This window comes from Festucalex cinctus, chromosome 1, assembly GCF_051991245.1.
Source record: "Festucalex cinctus isolate MCC-2025b chromosome 1, RoL_Fcin_1.0, whole genome shotgun sequence".
In the NCBI taxonomy this organism is placed as follows: domain Eukaryota; kingdom Metazoa; phylum Chordata; class Actinopteri; order Syngnathiformes; family Syngnathidae; genus Festucalex; species Festucalex cinctus.
Window position 1 is genome coordinate 54,268,023 of NC_135411.1, and position 24,574 is coordinate 54,292,596.

A 24,574-nucleotide genomic window follows, 5' to 3' on the forward strand; every position below is an offset into this window, starting at 1 on the left:
TCATTATTGATACAATAACAGGTTATTCATATATTTTAATGAAAAAAAATCATGGCAATCTCAGTCTTGTTTGACAAGACAGAATTGTATTCGGGATTGAATGTTTGTGGAGCAGTTTGTCAGTGTGCAGCAAGTTTCTGTGGTTAAAAAAATGTGAAGTGGATTTTTCCAGCTCATTTTTAAATAGGCCTTTATATTTTCTAAATTGTTATTTTTTTTTCCATTTTAATAGTGGAAATTTAACAAAGTTGGCATATGGTCTTACCAAGTGGGAGACTGTAAAAGGTGAAAAGTAGAGGACCAAGCACTGAACCCTCTGGGACACCTTGGAAGAGGAGGTCGAAAAAAGCCTACAATACTGTTTAACAATTTGCAGCAATGGAATAATAAGCCCATACAAATATAGTGCACTATCAACATAAGTGTCATACAGTTTGGGAAAATATAGCCACACAAAATCTCGAAATTCAAACTCACAATGCAACCGGACATTTTGCTTCTTTTAATTATACCAGGTTCGTCAATCTGGATGTCAGCTTTACACAATGAATATTGTGTTGTTCAGTGACATGAAGGTCAATCAAAGCAACAATGAGATGTTTCAGTCTACTGTGTGCTTTGGAGACAAAGAAGTGAACACCTTCTCCAAGGTGAAGCACACAAAGACAATATTGTCCCACTGTGGAATGTGCGCCCGAATGCACATATCGTATGACGCACACTCTTGTACATCACTCATTAATAATTCAGCATCTCTTTGTTTCCTCCCCCTGCTCGCCTTGAATCTCACAAAGCATGTCGATGTTCAAGTAGCTTCACACGCAAAAAGAGGGGAGAAGTGAGGCATAGCGACGCATAACAGATGGTGTTTCTGGGTCTTCTAATCCTCAAGGATCAGAGGTCCGTCTTGTTGGGACACGGGTCACTCTGTGTCAAAGGCAACACAACAGTTGTTGCTACGAAATCCGGATTCCTTTGCTCATCGATAATAGCATGGAATAAGTCCTATAGGTATACAAAATTAATTGGACTTTAGCCTGCTTGACAGTCAACGTCACAACATCAAGTGTAAAGTTTTGCTCAGTTTTTCCCCATTCTGGGATTTGCCTTTGGTGGCAATTTTGTAAAGGTTTACTTATAGCTCCACTCTGTTTGCGGCCAGAATTTTTGTGCAAGCAGTGCGCGTCAGCACTGTAGATGAGTAAAACAAATGCCTTAATTGTGAATCTGTTTATTGTGAGGGACACATTCTAGACTTAAACACACAACTCGTTACTCACACAATAAAATTGCAAACGAAATGTACCGCAAACACTGCACATAATGGGGACAACTGGGGTGACGTGAAAATTGTTGTTCAATAAAAATCTGAAAAGTGTATCAGAAACTGGCTATCCCTTCTCAAATGCATATGAGTGTATTACAGTAAACTGCAAAAAACATACAAATCCAAGAAGTAATGATTTTTTTCACTTGATAGTGGCAGTCATCTGTTACAGTGAAAACTTTAATTCACGTAAATTATAAGGAATGTAGTATAGGAAATGAGTACACCTTCATGACTTTCAGCTTGTCCCGACGTACAGTAACTATAAGTTACTATTTGTTTTGTTTTATACGTGCATTTTTATTACTATTATTATCAAAACATAACCAAAATTGGTGGCATTATGTGAGGGCGCTGGACTAGGTTAATTAAATTTCAATGAATAGCAAACAAATATTCGAGCAATTAGTTTCGAGCTTGTTCACGGAACGAATTAAACTCGCAAATCAAGGTATTAACGTATGAGCAATGGAGCTGCACTTAAGTCATTCTGCCTCCAGATGGCGCAGTCAGCCACAGGTTAATGGTAATAGCTGTGTGTATGTGCTGGACCAACAATAAAAGCCAATTAAAAAAGGCCACGAGGAATGTGCAAATTACCAACAAAAAGGATTAGTGGCTCAAACAGATAAATCACACAATGATGAAAGAAAGCAAATTAAGCTAAACGGCCCGTCTTCCATTTAACACTGTCACGCGTAACTTTCTCGCTCTCGCTCTCTCACAAACGCACGCACGCCCACCTCTTCATCCCCCTCCTCTTCTTCAGTGCTTCCACATCTCCGGTGGGAAGCCGAGCTTCAACCAGTGGACTTGCTGGAAGAAGTGAGACAAGTCTCCCCGTGCGTAAAAAGTGACCATGGCGCCTTTTACGCAGCGCAGGTAACCTGAGAAAACCATGGAGTAGTCTCTCACTTTGTATCGCGCTGAGATGGCGGCACTTCGCAGGAAATTCGGCGAGGACTACCAAGTGGTCAGCACCAACCGCGCCGGGAGCGGAGCCGGGGGAGGCGGCGGTGGCTTCTCGGCGCCAGCGGTGAAGAAGAAGAGGCAGCGCTTCGTGGAGAAGAACGGCCGCTGCAACGTGCAGCACGGCAACCTGGGCGGCGAGACCAGCCGCTACCTGTCGGACCTGTTCACCACTTTGGTGGACCTCAAGTGGCGCTGGAACCTGCTCATCTTCATCCTCACCTACACGGTGGCGTGGCTAGTGATGGCGTCCATGTGGTGGGTGATCGCCTACATCCGCGGCGACCTGCAGCAGCACGCCCGAGACGCGTCCTACACCCCGTGCGTGGCCAACGTGTACAACTTCCCGTCCGCCTTCCTCTTCTTCATCGAGACGGAGGCCACCATCGGCTACGGCTACCGCTACATCACCGAGAAGTGTCCCGAGGGCATCATCCTGTTCCTGTTCCAGTCGCTGCTGGGCTCCATCGTGGACGCCTTCCTCATCGGCTGCATGTTCATCAAGATGTCGCAGCCCAAGAAGCGCGCCGAAACTCTCATGTTCAGCCAGGACGCCGTCGTCTCGCAGCGGGACGGCCGGCTGTGCCTTATGTTCCGCGTGGGCAACCTGCGCAACAGCCACATGGTGTCCGCGCAGATCCGGTGCAAGCTCATCAAGGTAATGAGAAAGCTCACTCTGCTTGGGGTTCAAGTTAGGTCCAGCTTACTGATCGCATGGCGGCAGAACATTTTTTATTTATTTATTTTTAGAAATATTTGGGCAAAGGGAGTCCAAACCAGCGGTGGACAAAGTATCCCCATGAGGATTAAAAGAAATGATATAGGCTCGCCAAGTGCGTTGTTATAAAAATGACATGACCCACTTGAGAAAGTTTTTTTTTTTTTTAATAAAACTGCAAACGTATACAAGCTTTTGAAACTTAAAAAAAAAAAAAAGTTGTATATTTCAAGATTTCCACAGACTTCTACATTTAATACTTGTTTTTTATTTTTAAAAGTAAAGAAGTTAACTGTTACAAAATTAAACAGTATTTTCTGTTAGAGGAATAACATTTTATAAAAACAAACAGTTAGGTCAAAAATAACCCAACTCAACTTTGAGTCAAGAAATGGGTCTTTAGTGTAAAACAACTCATAAATATTGGTCAGATCCTTTACTTGGGTCAAAAATGGGTTATTTTGTATAAAACAACCCAGTTGGGTCAAATTGACCCATAAAGTGGATCGGCCCATTTTTTAAAAATCATAATTGGGTTTCTTTTGATCCAACTATTTTTAGAGTGAAAGATGAAATATAGCCTAACACCATTTATGTTTTAGTTAACACATTGTTTAAACATTATTTAGAGCTGTCAAAAGATTAGACTTAGACTTGACTTTATTGATTACATTTTTTAATCAGGTTAATCACATCTTAGAATTTTCACGTCACAATTAATTGCTTTATTTAAAAGGCTTTTTTTTAAATCAACATGTTTGCCCGCCAAAGACCAGAAGAGCCTATGTGTTAATTCTTTTGACATTTACTGTTATGAGGATGTCGTCAACTTTTTTTTTCAATCCACTGTACACTCTCATCCTTCTCTTTTTCTAATCAGTTAATTACTTGCATAATTAAAATGAAAAAAAAAATTACCCCAATAGTTTGACATGAACAAATATGCATGCTGAATGTCATACGCAAACATTTATTAAATGTTTTGCTTTAATGCAATGCCTAGTTATGTTTATTGCTCAAACACAACCTGTGCTACCTCTAACGTAACCATCCGCTGTCAAGCTAAAGGATCATCTGCGGTCAAAATTAATGGTGTGATTAATCTGCATTAATACATGATTCATGCAATATTTTTTTGTGATTAATTAATGAGTTAATGTTTTAATTTTGACAGCACTAACATTTTTCAATAAATAAAAAAAAACAAGGATCACATAAAATTATCTAAATATAAATATTTGGTTCATGTAAAAATATGTTGAATGGTAAAAAAGAAAAAAAGAAAAAAAAAAGATGGCAGCATGGTGACAACTAGTTAGCACATCTGCCTCACACACTCTAAAAACAGAATTGTTGAACCAATTCAAGATTAAAAAGAATTGTTGACCAACTGCATTGACTTTTTTAAATTGGTAACACACAAATTAATAAAGTTATTAAGAATAGAGTTAATCCAAAGTTAATATACTCTATTAAGTTTAATGAGGTCATTGAATTTAATTAAACATTCATTAAAATTAATATATTGACTTTGGATAAACTTAATTAAACTGTGTTACTAATTGAAGCAATTCAATTAACTTGGTCAACAATTGTCTTTTTAGAGTGCAGTGGTCATGGGTTTGAATACAGGCTAGGGTCTTGTGGAGTTTACATGTTTTCTGTGTGTCTGCATGGGTTTTCTCCGGGTATTCTGCTTTCGTACCACATTCCAGAAACATGCATGATAGGTTGAACACTCCTCAAGAGCTCTTATCCAGCCTGTTTTAGATGTCTCCCTCCTCCAACACACCTGATTCATACAATCATGATCGTTATCAGGTTATTGCAAAGCTTGCTGATGAGCTGATCATTTGATTCAGGTGTGTTGGAGGAGGGTGGCATCTAAAACAGGCTGCATAGGGACCCTCGAGGACCACACTTTGGCACCATTGCTTTAAATCAGGGGTGTCAAACATAAGGCCCGTGGGCCGGATCAGGCCCGCAAAGGGGTTTAATCCGGCCCGCGAGATGATTTTGTAAAGTAAAAAATAAAATAAAATAAATAAATAACATTGTAATGTCGGACTAATTAATCAGCCAGCCACAATCAAAATATATAAAATTTGTAATTTCACAAGCAGTCCTCAGACAAGCAATGCAACGTACGGGGGAATTGTCCTGGATGTCATTTTTTTCACACAACTTAAAAGTTATGGTTTGTTTAATTGTTATTATTATTATTTTAAATCATAGACCAACATAAATGTGTTAAATACGACACAAATTCAATTACTGTTAACAAAAATCGATATGACAAGGATTAGCGTCCTTATAACGTCATTAAATACGCCAGGCAATGCATTCTGGGAATGCATACAATATATATGCAAAACAGGTCGATTTAACACGTCCAGAACGTATACCGGGAAAGTGTTGCCGCGTTCCATTAGCATTTGTGTTATTCTTCGGAACAACATAATTACACTTGAGTTCTGTAATTTAGGGCTGGTCCACGAAAATCTGCGTATAAATGACGGTAATCGTATATAAGTTATATACCGTTATTTTACCGATGTGGCCCACTTGGTAATATATTTTCTTCCATGCGGCCCCTGAGCTAATATGAGTTTGACACCCCTGCTCTAAATTGTCCGTAGGTGTGAATAGTTGTTTGTCTGCCCTGCGATTGGCTGGCGACCAGTTCAGGGTGTTACCCGTGAACTCGTGAGGATAAGCGGTTCGGGAAATGGATGGGTGTAAAAGATAGCACACTAATTTAATGAAAAAGTGACAAAAAAATAACTGGGTAGTATTTTCAAGAACTTTGCGGGGCTGAACATATCTGACGACGCAATAACCAAATTCACTTGTCATGATCTATTTGGCACTAATTCAAAACACACAAGCAAGAAATTGATGGTCAAAAGTGCTTCACATTCAGTATGTCCGTAAGGAGTCTTTTTAGTGCTGAAATCTTTTTGTGCTGTAACGTGAAACCAAGTTTAATCCAAATGTGATAATCGTCTAGCATTGGCGCTAATTTAAAACATAAAATGCACAAAAGTTTCAAAATATAATGTATCCACATTTTTTATGCGTCTAAAATAAGGGTTTAATTAAGATCCATCAGAATGTGAACTCAAGTTTAATATGCATCTGATCCTGATCTCACTTCAGCACCAATCCAGTATGATCAAGAAATACAACAGAGGTTGACAAGGCTGAAATTTGGGTGTGCCATAAAATGTTCTTTTTAATGATGAAAATCATGTTCAATCGCCGATTTGGCCTACGATCATCACACTTGAGCCTTGGCGGAGGTCATATTGAATGTGAACGTGGAAGCATTAGCGAGCAGGTGTCAATGCGCAACAGACGCTGAGCTTTTTTTGTTGAAAGCAAACAGCTCACGCGCTCGCATTATCACGATCCATCAGCAGCGGCAGGTGTGAGATAAGAGGCTGACTGTGTGCGTGTGTGTGTGTGTGCATGTGTAGTCAGGTAGGTGTGAAAGCAGGAGTACAGTTGGCCTTCCAAGAGGCGAGAAGCGGAGTGGAGTAGTGGAGTGAGTAAAAAAAAACAGCTCTCCTGGGAGCCAGCGCTAAACATAAAAGTGTATTTATGGCACTTGTAAAGCCAGGAATTATTCACTTGCTTTATCCTCTGCACCTTTTTTTTTTACCTCAGCCAAGGAGCTTCATCGATTAAGGAGAGAAAGCACTACAAGTTTGTCTGCAGTTTCTCACTTAATTATGCGTGACTTATTCACGTAGCGATCCCACAAAATTGCCACATCAGAACTTTAACCTGCATCATTATTACTGATACCATAAATAACTCTAACATAAAACCACTGTTTTCTGTATTTACATCATATTACACATTCTATACAACTGTATTATGTATCACATTTCAGCCATATCGAATGTTGCACAAAACACACATTTAATGTTTTTTTTCAATGCAACTATATATTCATATCCAGTGCAAGTCTGGCTCGAGACATGTTCATAATCTGCGCAGGGGCGTGCTCGACTGTGTTTTGGTATTTTCACAGATGCACATAGCTTAGCGCAGTTAAAAAAAAGAGCTTTTTGCGTCAATGTGGGCGTGGCATGAACACAATTGACTTGATTGATCGCCAATAGAAGCAGCTTCTCATTTCCTTTTAACATGTTATTGTCCTGCCACTGCAAGGAAGATGGTGGCTAGACTTCGTGACGTGTGCTGCCGCCATCATGCGTTCACTTCCGTCTTTTTTGCTCGTACCTCAAGACAACAAATAGGTCAAGTCACAGCTCATCTCTCAAATCCTTATAAGTCAAGGCACCACTGTATTTAATGCGCTATACAGCACATGGAATATTTACACCATATTTCTCCACTGTGTTTTTTTGGAGAGGAGGTTGAGCAAAACCTGGAGCAGTCTCCGGCCACGGTGGCGCGACGGTGCAGAAAAGGAGACCAAACAGATTGACCGTCTGCTCTTTTAATTATCATAATTGACTTCCTTTCCATTACGTCCACATTCAGCGTGCAAATAGAGGCTGTAAAAAGACAAACAGCATTAGCTGGGAGCTGCTTCTCTTTTCGCCACATGTGGAGCATTGCGTCAGGAGGCTTAATGATGTGTGAATGAGGAAGAGGAGGAGTTGGACTTTTTCCACATTTGCAAGCACGCGAGCGGCCCGTAAAGCATAATCGTACTCGTTCACATTGACAATACCACAAGCTCTCAGCATCTTAATTCTACTCTCTTTGATTTGGTACACTATGGATTGTGCCATGTACATCATCCGGAGGAGTTCAATATGTAGATGACAGAAACACACAACATCAAAATGAAATCCATCACATTTCACCAAAGAGGATGATTATTAAATGTGTTCATGTTTGAAGATTGTTACAGGTGTGTTTTGATAGTCAAAGTTGGCTGGAACAAGTTTAGCTCTTACCAACCAATCAGAGGACACAATAAGTGGTGATGTCATCAATTGGCAGCTCATTTGGCATGTAAAAAAGAATTTGGGTTTGCTTCCCCACATGAGAGACCACGTTCGTATGTGTGCGTGTTTGTGTGAGTGAGTGAATGTACTATTAAAAAAAAAAAGAAGAAGAAGAAGAAGAAAAAATTGAAATCTAATTGGTTGAAGAAACAGTCTAATTTCTAAATAGTTTGAAGTTACATGGGCCAACACTACTAAAGGCTCAATTGATTCAATTGACATAGCAACACACAGAAGCTGAAATTTGATTGGACAGAAAATGTCACATCCACAATGTATACACACTGTGGCAGCCATGAGAAAAAAGATGTGAGGCCGTTGAGAATAAATCAATACAATTTATAGAACAAACATTCGAATTTAAGTAATTAATGAACAGCGAATGCTTTGCTAGCTTTGACCACCTATGACAGTTACTTTTTTTTTTTTTTTTTTTTTTAATCACTTAAGTATTTCATGTAATGGATATTTTAAATTGATTGACCCTAAAAACAGATAATTTGTAATTTAACAATATCTTATGATTGAAGAAATGCTTTCGAAAGCCAAACAAGTTGTCGTTCAGAAGGGATTGTATTTGTGTTGGACCTTCTAGATTCCGCCATCGTCTGTTTGTGTGAAAGCATGAAACAATGGCGGCTGTTTGGACAGGAAGTTGTTGGCGAGCGGCGTAGTAGATAATTAGTGGCTGCCAGCTGCCAGCAGGAAGACGAAGAAGAGGAGGAGGAGGAAGATGAGTCTGTCACTCAGAGTCCCTTAGTGAGCGCTTGACGAGTACTGATGGAAACACAAAATGCAACTTCAGCGAGGCAACATAATGGAAAAAATTAGCATGGGAAGAGTGTCATCTGGAAATCAAGAATTTTCTCAGTCTTGTTTCATATCCTCAGAGGTGTGAGTTTTTACTCTGTTGTGAATGAAATGTGCAAGCCAGCAGAATGCTGATCAGACGGGCAATGAGCAGCAATGAATTTACTTTGTTATTTATTATTATGTCATGGGTATGTGCAGTCCTTGCCTACAAGGTCAGCAGGGACTTCAGCTCACTTGTGACTCTGCATAAGATAAGCAGTAGAAAATGAATGGATGGAGCATTACTAGTTGTGTTTATTTCTATCCTGCAAAGTGGCGGTTGGGACGAATAACTGGCTTAAGGAGCAATCGGTGTGCCCGTGTGTGTGCAATGTTGTGTCTGTGTTTTTGATTTAGTAGATTATTCAATCTGTTGATACCTAATATGCACAATGGCATTTAACATGAATAAATGGCGAGAGAGAATTCTCTCGAGGTGGGACCCAGGTTGTCACGCTGCTGCTGAATTTCAACGGCGCCAACACAATATGAAGCAACACAAGACATCCACATATCGGCAGCTACCAATCAGAGGAAATCACATACCCAAAAGGAGCAAAGCTTTTTACATGTCAACTTTTTTGAATAATAATGAGAAAACGGCTCATCCAAAATCACGAGCTTTTCTGACTAATGAAAACAACTTGACCCAAATTATACTACTGTACAATGTGTGTGTAACTTCCATCTTAAATACGCTTCATAAAACCAGTTTTTCTTTACATTCTATTATTGTATTTTACAATACAGTGCTAAATTTCATCATCATAAACATGTAACAAAATTGTAGTGTTTTTTGGGGGGAGGGGTCTACAATATACAATAAGGGAAATTGTCATTTTAAAAAATTGATATACAATGAATTAGAAGCTTGCTCTGGTAAGTGAAGGTATCACTGTAATTGCATGATGCGTCTACACTGCGTGCCAGAGGAGGAAGTGTATGACACTTGAGCACACATCAAGTGTAATAATAAATGTGGTGCTCGGGGAAGGAAATCATCTTATTTGAAGCACAGAGACGCGGGGAAAAGACAGCAAACTTGTAAGGAGTTTCGCCTGTGGACTGCCGGCATACAGTCTGCTCATTCATCTTGTTAATGTGACAGAGACAAGGTAGCGAAAAGAGAAGTGAGTACAGAGGTAAGGCGCCTCGACGGACTCGCTCACGAGCCGCTAAGTAGCTCACAAGCGAGCGGCCCGCTGACTCCACAGCGGCTCTGACACGGAACCCTTGGGCACGCCTCATTCATATTCAATTGGAGAAAAGGCTGTTTACTCACATGGCACTCGCAGTGGAGTTCGGAGGGGGCTGCTGGCCTGCGGTAATGTCAGGGAGAGGTCAGTGGGGGGCAGCGGGGGAACTGATGGTGTTGATGATGTCAGATGCGCAGAGAAATCTGCAACAAGAATAAATGCAAGATGACTTGACGAGTTGACGACGCAGGCGGCAACAGGACATATTGTAGCTACATCTACTTAAATGGTTAAGTAAAAATGAGGGCATATTTTATTGATTATATTGTTCGTGTGTGTGACCAAGCGTGGCTTGAACTTGTTTGCCTTTTTGGATTACTTTGAGTTGTACTGTTTATTTAGATTGTGCAAGGTGGCAGTTATCATGAATAACTGGTGAAGTTGGTACCGGTTTATGACACACTCGGTATGCCGTGGGTGCATAAAAATGCTGTGGACTTGCTTTTGACGTTTTTGATTATTTTGAGCTGTTTAGCTATTTCTATTGTGCAAGATGGTGGCCATTTGGGGATAGTGGGTGATTATATTACATGTAAAAGTGCGTGCCGTGGACTTGTGGATTGTTTCTAGTGGTTCTGCTTTCTATTGCATGGAGGCGTGTACCATGAATAATTAGACATGCGATTTAACTTGCATGGGCCCCTGTGTCAAGGAGTGTGCTCTTTATTATTTCAAGTTTTATTTATGTCTACCATGCAAGGTGGCTGTTATCATGAATAATTAAAAAGAATTATGATGGCAATAATAATGTTCGTATATTGCGCATACTCCTCCTGTTTGAACATCCGTGATGTGGAATTTCCTTACTCTGGATTATTTTCAGTTGTTCTTTTTATTTCTCTTGTGCAAGGTGGCAGTTATCACAAATAACACCAACATACATTACTTTTTTTTTCCTTTTTTTTTTTTTTTAACTGTGGATTTTTCAGCTCATTTTGTTTTTTCCTAATATACAAATTATCTTGAATAACTGGCAAACGGTGCTATCACACTTTTGGCACATGTACACTGTTGTGCTCCATGTATTTTTTAAACAAATGTGTTTTATTTTGAGGATTGGTGACAAAGCATGGCTCAAAATGATGGATGGATGGATGGATGGATGGATGGATGGATGGATGGATGGATGGATGGATGGATGGATGGACTTTGAGGATTATTTCAACTGGTGGTGCTTAATCCATTGCGAAAGGTATAAATTATCATGAGAAAAATGGCGAGGTAAAGTCATATTTGCTAACCTGTTGTCCTTTTTGTCTATCCATCTTTTAGTCCCGCCAGACCCCCGAGGGTGAGTTCCTGCCTCTGGACCAGTGCGAGCTGGACGTCGGCTTCGGCACGGGGGCCGACCAACTCTTCCTGGTCTCGCCGCTGACCATCTGCCATGAGATCAACCCCAAGAGCCCCTTCTTCGACCTATCCCAGCGCTCGCTCACCAGCGAGCAGTTTGAGATCGTGGTGATCCTGGAAGGCATCGTGGAGACCACCGGTGAGCGGCGACTACTCCTCTGCCTCTTTTTCCTCTGTCTCCATCTAAATGGAAATATGAACATTATTCGTTCAGTGCAGATGGAGCGGCTTTGAAATCTCATTTAGCCGGCGCCTTTCCGGCTCGGTTTAGGTACGAGTGACCGTGACACATGCAAACGGATCGAATTAGGCGGGTTATTTTATTACTGTGCAATACCGTGATACTTTTGCATAATAACCTCATAGTGGCCGTGTGTCACTTTGATGAATGTGCCGCGGTTTTTAAGCTGTCAAATGGAAACCATAAGTGACATTTCTTCCCTGAATGTAAACATTGCAGTGTTTTTTGGGGGGAAATAATATTAAGAAAAGTGGTGATATATTGCAATTTATTTGACGTGAACCTGGAAACCATAATTGGCTTAGCTCCACGGAACAGTAATATGATGCACATAACATTGTGGAGCAACCACGTCAAAGTATTCTTTTTTAAATATGTACTGTAAGTAACATTAGTAATAGTAGACAATTCATTAACAGGAAGTTGAAAATCACCGGCATTCCTGGAACATAAAAACAGACATCGGCCTACACAACATTGTGGAGTGTCCACATGTCAACGTCAACATTTTCGTGAAACAATACATGATCATGTGTGTTATTATCTGCTAAGTTATACTGTAAACCATAATTAGCATAGCTCTCTAAAGTGTAACAACAGTTAACTCATACAACATTGTGGAGTGACTGCATTTCAGAGCTGACATTCAAGTCATTCAAGTAATATTGTAAAGTAGTGATGCATTACAATTTGTGCTACATGAATTTCAAAGTCATAAGTACTGTAGCTCCTTGGAAAGTGAACATGCCAAACATTGTGGAGTGACGGACATATTAGAGTTGATGCTTTTTGGAAAAAATCTTAACAATTGTGGTAAACTACAGTTCATGTGACTTGAACCTGGATACTTTCGGTGATGTAGCTCCCCAGAACATAACACTGGGCAAACACAAAATTTTGGAGCCACCACATGTCAGAGTCAGTCAATATTTTCTTTTTAAATGGTGCTAGCCAATATAAAGGTACAGTAGTAATTCCTGCCACATGAAAATGGAAACCATAATTTGTGTAGCTCCGCAGAATATAAATAAGTGAGCACATGGCACAACATTGTGGGGTGATGATGTCAAATGCAGCATTTTGGGGGGATATTATCACTATTAATGATAAATTACAATTTATGCGATGTGAACCTGGAAATAATTAGTTGAATAGCTCTCCAGAACATAAATATGGATGTATGCAACACTGTGGAGTGACCACGTCAGAGTCAAATATTTAAAATGTTTGACAATTTAGCAAATTATTATAATTTATGTTACATAAAACTGGAAACCATAAATGGTGAAGCTCCCAGGAACGTAAACACAGAAACACAACATTGTGGAGTGACTTCGTCAGAGACTACGTTAAATAAAACAACTGTGGTTTCTTGCAATTCATCCAACGTGAACTTGGAAATCAAATAGTGTAGCTGGCCGGAACGTAAACATGGATGCACACAACATTGTGGGATGACCGCATATGCAGTTAACACATTTGTGGAATAATGTTCCCGCTATGTCACAATTCATGTCAGGTATTAAACTTGGAAAGCACAAGTGGTGTTACTCATTGGTAACAGGAATGTGAATGTACACAACATCGTGGCGAGACAATACGTCAGCGCCAAGCTAGTTTTTAGCCCACTCCATTCTTTCTTCCGAGTGTTGTCTGTCTGCAATTTCCCAGGCGCCCGATGTATTTACCGCGACACTCCTCCCCGGGGTCCACTACAAATAAATGTCCTTTCTTTTCCCTTTCCCAGATAACGCTCACTTATAAGCAACTGCTGGAGGACACACCGCCCAGCTCAATAGGCTTAGCAGATTTAAAAAGAGGGAGGAAGAGGCGGGGGGATGTATGTATAGAGGCAGCCTGACGGGCCACGGGGTCTGTGTTGTGTTGATAGTGCCATTAAACCGGGGTGCGACCAGAAGTTTATTGCTGCAGTATCCCTGGACTGGAAGGATAAAACCTCAACTTAAGACGCCTTACGCTTTTCAACGCCACAAAGGAGCTTTTATTGTCTGAGGAGTACAAGTGGGGTGGGGGCTTTAACTGCATATTTTCAAAATAATTACGAACCATGTTAGTGGTACATTATATATATTTATGACAAGCAAAATTGTTTATGCGAAATATGGCTGTTATGTAGGAGTGGCGCACACAATGAGAAGCGATTCATGTATCAGAGTCAACACTTTTGTGGATTAACATTATAGAAATGTGTTACCACAGGATTACAATTTATTTCTAGATAAAATATTATGGCTTTTATGGAGAAGTGTAGTTTGAACACACAAGAATGTGGAGCGATCACATCACATTTGGAGCCTAACACTCCTTAAATTTTCATATAATTACAATATTAATGTTTTATTACTATTTTTGTAAAGCCAAACTGGAAACAATAAATGGCAACATAAACAAGGATGGAGTGACCACATGTTAGAATCAACACTTCTTTGGAAACAATATTACATATTATCAGTATATTACAAATTAGGTCGAATTAAACTGGAAACTATAAATGTTATGTGGTGGGGTTGGATCCCAAAAACACAGACACAAATAAGACCTTAACTATTTATTCATATCGAGAGGCGTGGAACAAACGACAAACAGTTGCACAGAAGAACAGAGGTAATAATCCGACAAAAACACACACTTCTGAGACAGGCTTATATAGACAGCGAATCGATCTGATTGGTTGTGGCTACACATGTAGGTAATAGGGATGTAATGATATCCAAACATCACGATACGATATTATCACGATATGAAGGTCATGATACGGTAATGATCACGATATTGTGGGGGCGTTGGCGATATTTAAAAAATCACAATATTGTAAAAAAGAGAGCTCATACTAAAAAAAAAGCACAATATTGTGCTTTTGTACATAACAGCAATGCATATAAACCACCTATAATCTCGATTTCTTGAATTGATCGCTTCACAAGCAAATTAGGTTCCCCTTCATCTGACAATTGAGCGGTGGCCGAGTGGTTAGCACGTCCGCCTCCCAGTTCTGAGGACTCCGGTTCGAGTCCAGGCTTCGGCCTTCCTGGGTGGAGTTTGCATGTTCTCCCCGTGCCTGCGTGGGTCTTTTCCGGGTATTCCGGTCTCCTCCCACATTCCAAAGACATGCATGGCAGGTTAATTGGGCGCTCCAAATTGTCCCTAGGTGTGTGTGTGTTAGAGGTAAGATCTTTAGCCCGAGCCCGACCCGACCCGAAATTCGCGTCAAGTCGGGCCTAAAATGTCAATCATTACGTCCGGGTCGGGTCCGGGCTTCTCTCTCGCTGACTTTAAAAAAAAAAAAAATTAAATAAATATATGTTTATAAAAATGAATACTAAAACGATGCGTGGGATACAAAACTACAGAATACTTGTAAATAAATAATTTGGATAAAACAGAAGGCGGCGCTGTAAGGTACATAATTCTATTTAAAGCCTAGTGGGATGCAGTATTTCTCCGCGGAATTAAGCGAGTGCGTGTTGTGGTGTCATTTAAAACTGTTATTCTACGGATCGCCACTAGGAGGTGTTAGCGGTCTTTGGAATGAGTATCACTCCTAATTTATAGCACGAGCCACTTTACTGATATGCCTTGAGGGAGTTCTGCCGTTGTTGCCTCGCGTGCACAGAAGTTGCTCTTTCGTCCCGCAGTCAAGACTGAAGCAACGTGATGGCTAAGTTTCACTCTCCTGAATCGTTTGACTTCACCCAGCCTTCGGCATGGCCGTCCTGGAGACAGCGATTTTCCTTACGACAGTCTGATATGACCGAGGGAATTCTGCCGTTGTTGCCTCGTATGTCTGTTAATAAAGCCCAGTTGTTGAACTTCCATGAATACGTGACACGCATCAAGATCTCTCTTTCACTCTCTTTGTCTGGCCTCTTATTCTGTGTTCCAGCGTTATTTCGTTGTGCAAATGTATTTATTATGATCATAAAAATATGAAGATTATTTTAACCTTAAGAATCTTGCGTTTTTTTCCTGCCAAAAATACTATGGGATAAATTGAAATTTCGGGTTTGCTTCGGGCTCGGGCCTGCAAATCAAGTTAATTGGTTGGGCTCGGGCTGGGTTGGGCTTTAATGCCCGCGGGCCTGGGTCGGGTCGGGCTGGATTTTTTTAGGTTCCATCTTACCTCTAGTGTGTGTGAGTGTGGGTGGTTGTTCGTCTCTGTGTGCCCTGCGATTGGCTGGCAACGAGTCAAGGGTGTCCCCCGCCTACTGCCCAGAGCCAGCTGAGATAGGCGCCAGCACCCCCCGCAACCCTTGTGAGGAATAAGCGGTCAAGAAAATGGATGGGTGGATCATCTGACAATTAGCATAGATTTTAAACATAGAAGGCCAAAACATCCCTAATGAAAATTAAATTGCACTAATAAAATAGCCACTAGAGGGTGCTAGATCTGCACATTTTAACAGATGTGTTCCTTTTAAATATTGTGAACATGACGACGACGATAATGTGGCAGTTTTAATATCACAATATCACGATATTGCCCTTAACGTGACATCCCTAGTGGGTAACAGGACTGACATGGTATTATCTGATTGGCTGTTGACCAGATTTACTAATTTAAAAAACAAAACAAACAAAAAAAACATATTTGTGGCACCTGGACGTTGCCGGGAGGCCCAGAACCAATATTTTGTGTTCCGCACGGACACTTATTGCTGACGGATTCCGATTCACCACTACTAACTAAGATGCTTCTTAAGGTTTGTGGTGTCTTTAGACTGAAAAGGGAGAAAATTAACATCGCTGCGTCTCATGTTTGTAACAAAACAATCCGCGTCAAAATAGCTAAATAAATAAAAGCTTTAATGAATTTACTGCCACCGGCCAGACACACGTAAGATGGCGGGTGGCCCGACGCATCAGCAACAGGAAAGACATATCTACTATTGTTAAACAACATAGAGCAGGACTCTTCCGGTTACGGCGACCTCACCAGAGTTGGGTTTTTTTTCTTAATCCTCCAAGTAGCGTGCAGGCATGATAAATTCAACCAATTCAAATTGACACAATGCACTTAACAACAGACGCAAGGGAGTTTGCACGGACACCGGCGGAAGAAAGAAACTCACTTCGGATGTTTATGGATTTGAATGGGATGGAACTAGGGTGACGGCAAGGGATCTTGGAGCATAACATAAGTTATTTGGAAAACCTTTCTGTGCATGTGCAGTCCCGTTAGTATGCTGCATCAATGGCCATTGTAGGCTTCAACAACTCAATATGTTTGAACGAGACAAGCAAATACGTCAGGCTTAATAAACAGAGGATGAAGATGAAACGCTATTTAAATGCATTAATACTCTGATCAGATGTGTCCTGATGAAATGAAGCTCCTCCCTCAAGTTAACATAATGAACTTGACACCAATATCGCAAATGATGGCTCCAAAGCGTTTTTACTAGGGATGTTCGATACCACTTTTTTTCAGACCGATACCGATACCGATACTCAGACCCTCAGTACTCACCAATAACGATACCAACTGCCGATACCAGTAGTACATTTTGACAGATAAAAAAAAATCACTAAGATATGTTTAAACAAATATATTTACTTTAATTTTGACAAAAAAAAACAGCACAGTCACTCTTCAATAGTCTTAAAATAAAACACAAAAATGCTCTTTTAGTTTAAGATTCACAATTTTGAAGTATTTCCAAACCGGTGAAGTTTTGGTGAAAAACTGTTGTAAGCTAGCGCCAGTTACAGGCAAGAAGGACTCACTTAACGTCTTCCCCCTCTGCCATCGGTCGCTTGTACTCGTCTGCGTCACATGTAGGCTACTCGAGTACTTGAAAAAAGGCTGGTATCGGCCCGATACCGATACCTGGTATCGGTACTCGCCCATCCCTAGTTTTTACATATGACATGAGCACAAAAATGTCTACTACAAGTTAGAACAAAATATGCTCCCCATAGAAAATTTGTGAATTGGCAAATTAACAAATGCAGAAGCGCAAGTATTTACTCTGGCAGGTTTTCCGTTTCTGTTACATGTTGCATGCCCAGAATAGCAACTTTCAGATGACATAACACCTGAAGGGCATAAGCAGACTCCTACTCAGGAGCTGAGTGCTTGGTGTAGAACAGATGCACTAGGCCTGTATTGATTGTTTATTGACTTCTTTCAATGTAACAAAAGGCCGAGAGTCTTTCCGAAAAGTTCACCAGTTCCGTTGCCCTTGCAGGCATGACATGCCAGGCGCGCACCTCGTACACGGAGGACGAGGTCCTGTGGGGACACCGCTTCCTGCCCGTGATGTCCCTGGAGGAGGGCTTCTTCCGGGTGGACTACTCGCAGTTCCACAGCACCTTCGAGGTCCCCACGCCGGCGTATAGCGTCAAAGAACACGAGGAGAAGAATTCCCTGCCGTCGCCTGTGACCACGCCGGCGCTGACCGAGAGTCAAGGGGCCCGGCGCGACCGCGTTTTCTCCGTGGACTGCATCAATGCGGCGACGGCGACGATGGGGGGAGGCGGCGGGGGGCGCCTGCCCAGCAAGCTGCAGCGAATCAGTTCGTCCGGGAAGGAGGACCTCCAGAGGAAGGTGCTGATGCTGAGCTCGCAGCACTCGGAGAAGGCCTGCAGCACCGGGGACCTGCCGCTCAAGCTCCAGCGCCTCGGATCCTCGTCCGGGCCCGATGACTCGCTCAAGGTGGGATTCGAACCCATGACCCAGTCCACCGGGGACCTGTACCAGCATAGATTGATGCCCACCTTGTGCCCGCCGCAGCCCCACACACACAGCCCACTTTTGTCAGCCGGCAGGAGGCCCGAAGACAACCTGCCGGCTAAGCTGCGCAAGATGAACCGCTGAAGAGGTGAAGTCTGCCTTGGGGGAGGGCGGCAGCGGTAAACAACCTGAACTGACTAGTTGTCACAAACTCTCCACCTGACATCTTCGGATTTTGCAAAACAAAAATGTGGAGCTGCATAAAAAGGACCCCTCTGCATGTACACTTGTTAGTGTGTCTTAGTTTTATCAATGAATAAATCACATTCAGCCACTCTTGTGTGTCATTCTATCAACCAGTCATCCAAGCAAGTGTTTCACAACCTTTACTGAACCATATGCACACTTAAATCACTCTGCCAAGGTTCCTCACTATTCAAATCAGGGCTTGTAACCCTTTTACTATATAGTGAAATCATATTCTTGGCTCATTTTACTCACAAACTAACTTGTGTATTTGTTTGAATATAATTACTACCGTACATCACTATTATAGCTGAGACAGGGGTCAGCAACCTTTCCTGTCAAAAGAGCCATTTCAGGCTAAATAAATGAGGAAAAATGTGTGGAGCCGCAAAACATTTTCAGATTGTGATGAGTGTGTTAGTGTTAGTCTATTGTATGGCCCTAATTAGAGCTGCGCACCAACACAAAAATATGACTGCAGCATTACGGACGTTGTTCTTCCTGTTTGGATTTTTTTTTTTCATACATTTTTTGACTTTTCAGCCTTTCTGTCAAATTTATGACATTTGTAGGCAATTTTCTGGACATATGCTGATTTTCTACCTCACTCCTTCCGTTTTTTTGCCATCAATTTTCTGACACTTGGCACTTTTGTGGACATTTTTATGGTAATTTTCTGCTTTTCCCTCTTCCTTTTTGGAGATTTAATGGTGCCTTTTGGACATTTTTAGGTAATTTTAAAACTTGTTCATTTACTTTTTGGCTCTTTTTCTGACAGCTTACAAATTTAGACTCTGACATTTTGGAATACTTACGGTAATTACTCATTTTTAAAAATCTAAATCATTAAAAGAATTCATTATTTTAAAGAATATTCTATTATGTATGTATGTGTGTGTATATATATATATATATATATATATATATATATATATATATATATATATATATATATATATATATATATATATATGGGTGGCAAGTGGTTAGGACGTCCCCTCCCAGTTCTGAGGACTCCGGTTCGAGTCCAGGCTCCGGCCTTCCTGGGTGGAGTTTGCATGTTCTCCCCGTGCCTGTGCTCGTGGCTCTTCTCCGGGTATTCCGGTCTCCTCCCACATTCCAAAGACATGCATGGCAGGTTAATTGGGCACTCTGAATTGTCCCTAGGTGTGCTTAAGAGTGTGGATGGTTGTTTGTCTCTATCTACTCCTTTTTTTTTCTTTTTTTTTCTTTTTTTAAAGAGATCCTACAGGAGAGGGATTTAAGAGCCACAGGTTGCAGACCCCTGAACTAGTTCAATGATACATTATTTATAATAAATAATAGTTTGTCTTACTATATTGTTGACTGTAGTTATTATAACAAATCATTTCAGCACAGTGGTTGGGAATCGTTGGTTGAACAGACTGCTGCAAAGACATGTTGTCTCTCGGATGAGCTGCTCTTTGTGCATCAGTGCAGGACAAACAGCATAATGGTGGGGAAATAAAGAAATAAATAGAGGAGAGGTGTTTACTGCTATATGGGGGCTGATGAGAGTCCAAAGTGCGGCCGCACACAGAAGGATAATGTGGTGTTGCCAAATTAACAGCAACAAGCTGGATCTGCTCACATGAAACATCAGACAGACTCCGTCCCTCGAGTCGAACTCACTACAATGTGCCTACTAAAAGGGCACCGTAACAAATTTTATGACATCACTACTTTTAATGACTTTAATTTGATGGTTCTAGTTTTTGTTGCCGTCAGCTTTCTAACAGCATAATAGCTATTGTGGTTACAGAAAAAAATAAATTAGGATTTGTAGGATATTCTGAAATGTTTGAATAAATAACATTTTCCCAATTGTAGGCATATTGATAAATATAAAAGGAAAACAACTTTTATCTCAGAAAATGAATATCATCTTATTTATTCTCCACTTTGTAGGAAAGGAGAGGATGTTAGCCATGCTAGTTAGCCACTTAGCTAGTGATCTGCCTCAGTGGTGTCACTTTGCATCATATATGGCACCAGGATTTTTTTTTCTCTCCTGGGTCTTTGGAGGAGGCTTGATTGATGTGTGTGAGGGCTGAGAAAATTTCCATTTTCATTATATCACTTTCTTTCATCAGATGCTCTCGTTTTCTCAATGAACGGATGATGAACCATCCAAGCATGCTCAATATGAAAGTACTTTTAACTGAGTTTTGCTAAAGAGCATTTAACAAAATAGTTAAGCCTAACTATTATAAAATGTCAATAAAATGCTGACAGGACCTATAGCACCCTCTCACCCCGGTGTAGCGTCATGCCTGCTTATTTGGAAACCATGACTTTTTAAAACCGTGATGTTCCTTGAAAACGGGAACTGGGCCACGCCTACACTTAAAATAACTTTACCAAGTAGACTTTTGGGAGCCACAAGAAGGACTTTGAAATGTGGTTTGTTCAAATGTAATAAAAGAGAGTTGATATAATGTAATAGAAGAGCATATGTGCAAAGTAAGGGCAGTATTTAATTTACCCTCAAGGGACCAATAATGAGTTGTTGTTCATCTTCTATAAAGAGATCTCCTCTATTACTCCATCCCCCAATGAGGATGACGCCAACAATCAAACAAATATGCACACACATGCACACACACAGCAGCTTTAGCAAGTGTTTTGTCACCACCAAGAGCACGTAAGTCTTAATTTGTTGGAGGCAGCAGCGAGCAACGCTCTGGGAGCTTTTTTTCTTTAACGGCAGACTTGGAGGAAGGAAGGCTTCCGTCCCCTCGCTCATTAGAAAACAACTCAACACAAGCTCAAATACCAAAAGGCTGCTAAACCAATGTGTGTGAAAGAAAATGACATACACAATCAGTTCATTGAAATATTCTGGAAAGCTGTGCTTGAATGAATTCATCAGTAATGTTGCCTTGTAACTCCAGAAGTGGCAAAAGTATAATCATGCTGTACTTAAACGAAGCAGGATTCAGAGTTTTTGCACATTTGCGACCCCTCTGGTGAAACGTGGAATGGACCCCAGCGACATGCACACGGCCAGGAGTGTGCACGACTTTTCGGGCACGAGCAAACCTCCAAGTTAATCGAACAAACGTAAACACGGATCACAACACCTTTTTCATAGGCTTAATAATGTCTACAGAGGCAAGAAATGTATTAATCTTCAAGTTACTTTGTATGTGAAAGTCATTTTGCGTGACAAAAGCTTACGTAATTACAACCTTCCAAACGTAAATAGTGCAAAATAGTGAATCCGATGACATTGAGGATAGCAGTGCGGAGACATTACTTAGCGACCGTGTGGTAGTTTTATTCTGCACTGCTAATCATAAATAGACCCTATCGTATTTTCATTATGAAGTCTTACCTTTTTAGCAAAAAGTCAGCAAGCTGTGGGTCCCGTTTCATCCCCAGGATAGCGCTTAGCTCTCTCCACCTGACAAACGCTGCTCCTATAATTATCCGCGTCCTCCCGTGACGCTGGTCTGAAAGTTTTTTACTTCTCTTTGTCTTCCGTGGAGTCTCCATAAGGGATTGAGATGTATCGGTGCAGGTCTCTTTAAATCCAGTTTGAATTAGCTGTCCTGTCCGTGAAGTGCAATCGCGAGAGTTTACAGGGACAATAACGTGCACGCGCCTGACGTCATGCTCAGAACCACAGTTAAAGATTCCGGCCTGAAGGCTCCAACATTTTTTCCTTTTACAGAAAAATAGGGGCAACAGTCATTGTGCCACAGTCGTGCCTCCTGTCCATTATACAATTCTTAAAACATGTGCGGGTGAAAAATATGGTTATTTTAACACTCAAATTTGAGTCTAATCTTGCATCGTGCATATTTAAGCAGAAGTCGAAGAGATAGCTTTGTCAAAAAAAAAAAAAAAAAAACGTGTTTGGTAAAAGTAGTGCTGTGAATTTGGGGAGGGTGTCATTTACTAGCAGATTTTGACTATTTGTGACTGGGCTTGCTGTTTCTGCTATTTTGTCAAAGGTGGACAGCATTTCATAATTGCATGCCATGTTTGAGAATCGGCTTTGGTCAAAGACTCAAGGGGCAGAGGGGATTAGTGAAGCGAGGCTACATTCGTATCCTGCTCCAGGGATGGTGCCAGACCAGGGCTTAGAGGGTGCTTTAGCCCCAGGTAAGCCCCTCCAGCATTTCATTTATTTTGTCAAATATTTCTTATTTATTTATTGAATTTAAAAAATCATTAAAAAGTTCACAGGTAGCTATTGTGTTCCACTCCGATCCCCGCTTATGTGTTTGTGCTGTGTTGCACCTCATGTAGCCTGCGCCAGTCACTGCCATGTAGCCTATAGCCTAATATTATTTCACATGTCATGCTTTGAAACAATATTGCCATTGAATAAATACCAGAGATGGGGGACTCAAGTCATGTGACTTGGACTTGAGTCACTGATTTTTAGAACTATCTTGTTGGCAAAAGCATTTGAAAAACTCAACTTGACTTTGACTTTCACTCTGTTTACATTCAGTTTAAAATCTATTTTTAACTCATCAGCAAGCTCTGGAGAAGCCTGAGATCAGTCCTCACCTATGTTGGAGGAGGGAGACATCTAAAACACACAGGACCGCGGCTCTCTGGGACCAGGGTTGCCTACCCCTGAACTCGGCGATTTATTTTATTTTATTTTATTTTATTTTATTTTATTTTATTTTATTTTATTTTATTTTATTTTATTACAGTAATTTTAACCTGTACTGGGAGTACAGTATTTTTTTGTCTATTTTCTGGGGTTGTGATTGTCTATCTTGACTGATTTTCGTTATATGAAAACAACTCTCAACTCAACTTTATTTCTTAATCACTTTAAAACAAGCATTGCTGTATACAAAGTGATTTACATGGAACAGAAATCGGTCATGCCGTAAAGAATAAGATAAGTCAAACAAGAACAAAACTAACATTTTAAGATACAAGTAATATGAAGACCATTGAATCCTATTTTCAATAGTGTGTAGCACTGATCTTGTGTTTGACTAAATTACCATATTGTGTATTTGTACTTTCCTTGTGTACTTCGCTTACCGTGACTGCTAAAAGTTGATTGAGTAAAACATTGTAGTGTGTAACTGGTTCAAACAGAGTTAAACCTTATGATTGATACTGTGTAAGTCATATGGTAACATAAGATGGTTTGTATACGTGTTTGTAAGGGTGTCACGATTTCGATTTTTTATCGAAATCGATCGAAATTACGTCACGATTTCGAGCATCGAAATAGAAGAGAGGACACACGATTCGATGCCCCCCCCCAACCCCCCCCCCCCCCCGCGCCCGCCGCCACCGCCGCCACCGCCACCTCCCAGGAAAGCAAATGAGACGCAGCCATTCAGCTACTAGCTAACGGCACTTGTTAGCTGACTTCTCCTGCAGTCATGATGGCAAGCGCGGACAGACACAGCAATGGTGCTTCAAGCCGCTCCCGCTTCTCTCGTCACCAGTTTGGAAACATTTTGCGTTCCCGGTGAGTTATGTCGACAACGTTCACGTTGTCGATAAAAAGACCACAGTTGCAAGATATGCTATGTGCGCGTACTGTACTCGGCCACGGTGTTACGCCCGGCTCGTCAAGGGGAAGGGAAGTAACACAATAACAGAAAATATAGAGTAGATAAACACGGGTCGACTTTAACATCTGAGTAGTTTTAATTGAAATTTCAGGCAGGGGTTTGACAGGGAGTGAAAGTGGAAGGTGAACAAATAATAACCGCATTTGACAGAACTGACAGAACGGAGGAGAAACAACAATAACCAATAGGGGTATAATACACGGATACACAATAGCGTCGCGCTGGCACAGTCGTCCAATCGGAGTGTCGCGCTGGCACAGTCGTCCAATCGGAGTGTCGCGCTGGCACAGTCGTCCAATCGGAGTGTCGCGCTGGCACAGTCCTCCAATCAGAGTGTCGCGCTGGCGC

The 24,574-nt window shown here is 41.1% G+C and overlaps 1 protein-coding gene across 1 annotated transcript; it reads left to right on the forward strand.

The window, feature by feature from the left end:
* The first annotated feature begins 1,986 nt into the window (after window positions 1–1,986).
* Window positions 1,987–18,731, forward strand: LOC144000869 (G protein-activated inward rectifier potassium channel 1-like). Its single transcript, XM_077494578.1, has 3 exons — window positions 1,987–2,954; window positions 11,383–11,599; window positions 17,911–18,731. Exons 1-3 carry the CDS (start codon window positions 2,259–2,261, stop codon window positions 18,537–18,539), a joined length of 1,542 nt encoding a protein of 513 aa, XP_077350704.1. The 5' UTR covers window positions 1,987–2,258; the 3' UTR covers window positions 18,540–18,731.
* Window positions 18,732–24,574: the final 5,843 nt, after the last annotated feature.